The sequence below is a fragment of the Solanum stenotomum genome, chromosome 6, assembly GCF_019186545.1.
Source record: "Solanum stenotomum isolate F172 chromosome 6, ASM1918654v1, whole genome shotgun sequence".
Taxonomy (NCBI): domain Eukaryota; kingdom Viridiplantae; phylum Streptophyta; class Magnoliopsida; order Solanales; family Solanaceae; genus Solanum; species Solanum stenotomum.
The window spans coordinates 52,323,559-52,326,402 of record NC_064287.1 but is presented as its reverse complement, the minus strand read 5'-3'; the positions used below and the strand labels follow the sequence as shown (position 1 = coordinate 52,326,402).

General features: G+C 32.9%; 1 protein-coding gene across 1 annotated transcript; it reads right to left on the bottom strand.

Moving 5' to 3' along the window:
- Positions 1–679: 679 nt before the first annotated feature.
- On the bottom strand, positions 680–1,795 carry LOC125868887 (F-box/kelch-repeat protein At3g23880-like). The gene has a single exon (XM_049549453.1). The coding sequence runs from the start codon at positions 1,793–1,795 to the stop codon at positions 680–682; it is 1,116 nt and encodes a 371-aa protein (XP_049405410.1).
- Positions 1,796–2,844: the final 1,049 nt, after the last annotated feature.

Sequence of the window (2,844 nt, the reverse complement as noted above, 5' to 3'; positions counted from 1 at the left end):
AGGAAACAATCTCGTATTTCCAACTACGGTAATTACTATTATATATATGATCTTTAATTAAAATACCCTCCCTAATTGCATGCATCTAATTAATTAATTTTCAGGCAATTTATCACTGATCAAGGAAGCTTGCTTATTGGAGGCTAGAGTGAAGTTTCTCAACCTATAATTTGCCGATTGAGATAATGATCTCTACGAGCTGCATTTGGATTGAAAAGCTATGAATTCTCACACAATTTGTGAATAAATATTTAAGTCGTCATTTACTTATTTTTGTTCATTACAAGTTAGTATTAGTCAAAGCCAACAACACACATTCTCAGTCCTATGTGAGCATACGCGCAACAACACACATTCTCAGTCCAACAAGCCAAAACAATGGAATCCCAGTTGCCTCGACGACTGTCGTCACATTAACAATGCAAAGAGTTATAAGGAAAATAAAAGGTAATTTTATGTCTAACAATGTCAATAACAGATGCAACATCAATTAAAAGACACTTGGGATGAGCCACTTTAATAAAAATTAAAATGCTCACAATTACCAACAACTTAGAATATAAAAACACTACTATTACACACGGTAATCTCATATTGCACATAATTAAAGCTAGAATGAACCATAAATAAATAACATGTAGTAAATGTTATCCAATATGCTTAAAGCTCTTATTGAAATTTAATATATGTTCATCACTTTTGTCAAACAACGACTGAGGTGGAGCTCACTATTCCCTTGTCGTTTAATTGTTACTAAGCTCTCTTTATAATAGTAAACCCCACAGCCACCACACTGTGGATTCGACTTCAGTCCCGGATGACGATATTCAAAAAGCCTCGTCTTGTTTGTCCTAACATTATATGAGACCAGCCGGGAACTTTTAGTTACCAAAATAAAAGAGTTGTCATAAAATGACTTAACAGGCGTAGTGAGATGAATGGTCAGAAGTTTGTTCCAAACGCCTAGTTGTATCATTACCCATACATCATTAACAAACCCGTCGACAGAGTTCAAGATGCCAACGGAGTCACCAAGCAACATTAGTTCTGCCGACCAATTATAATCCTCGTGACCACGTGATGGCCCTTCCATCTCTACAAACACCTCATTCCCAAAGTCAAATGAAAGAATACTAAGTTTATTTGTGACCTCCTTTATCAGCCAATAATAATAACCATTCAGATAATCAACACTGCTATAAAAGTTTCGTACACACGTACTAGGATTTTGATGTACGTCTAGATTATGTTTGAATATTTTCCATGAATCCCTAGAACATGAGTAGATCGCTGCATATTCTTCCATGTGATTATAATAAATCACTTTATAATCCTTAGTCATAGGATCTAATCCAAACACTAAATGGCGATCACATATAAAATATTCAAAGCTAATTGTGGTGGCAGGGAGGTGTCTCACCTCTCTGTTAGCTGGATTCCATAATGTACACAAAATGGCATTATCAATTTGTCTTTCTATGAAAAACACGCCATCAATAGAACCTAACATGTTGGTAATATTATCTCCAAACCTTTGGAAATTTTGTTCATCTATACCCTTATCGGAAACCAAAGTAACAGTAGGGGCATCATCGGTTGCACCATAATCATAAATCAAGTGTTGCGGAGGCTTCTTCTTCTTACTTAAATTCAAGTGGTCTACAGTAAAGCTAGGGTTATTGATAAGACTGCCCCAATTTTTGCATACACATTTGAATCTTAGCAACGATTTCACAGGCAAACTCAATAGAATCTCTCTTAATAATTCTTCAGAAAAAGCCCTACTCGTAGCCATTGTAGTACCACCACACAAGAAAAATCCCCCAAAAGAAATGAGATATCAATCCAAAATCTAACAGATCTAAACACACCTTTGATAGGAAGCCTTGAGTTGTTTGATGAAGAATTCGCTAAGTGATCGAAAAGAATTTTGCAGTTAATTTGGCTCCATCGGTGATGGAGCTTACGGTAGTTTGGTGGTGGTTGAACGGTGGAGATACGACGGTAATTGAAACTTGGAAGAGGAATGAAGCAGAGGTTGTTTATACAATTGGAAGAGGATTTATAGGCAAAATCAGAGGTTGTTTATACAATTGGAACGGTGGAGATACGACGGTAGTTAAAATTTTTATGTTACAAATCAATTTTGAAAAATTAATCAAAATTTTTAGGAAAGAATAATACATATCATATATACTAGTTTCATTTAAGGAGAAATGGTCAAAATATTCTTAAATAAGTTAATATTTTCCCCTTTTTATTCTCTTTTCACAACTGGACAAATATATTCATAAATGACCAATTATAACTTTTCTAGATTAATAAAAAAAACAAATATAGGCAAAAAGAGAAACAAGGGGTAAATGAGCATTAACCCATTGGGATATAAATCAAATCAATACAAACAAAAACTTTATTGGAACACTTCTAAAATTAAACAAAATATTGTTAAAAGAAAAAAAAAAGAAGAGGGGAAATTATATAGTTACGGTGATTTGACAAAAAATTTCAAGCTTTTCCAACAAGAAAAACTTAATTCAAACTTACTATTTTGTTATAGTATAAAAAAATTTTAAAAATTGTTATTCGTAATTCAAAATTTATTTTTTTGTTATAGTATAAAATTTAGAAAATACCAGTATATAACAATTAAAAAGAAAATGAGGATGAGTATTGGGCCGTGGGCTTGTTTGATTACAAAATAGGAAAAATTATAGAAATCACACATTTTAGTTTACTTATTACCATTATCCATATAAGTTTTACAAATCTCCAAAATCCCTCACTTTCGCACATCAGATTAGTGTATCTCGCGCATCAGATTAGTGTATCATGTATAAAATG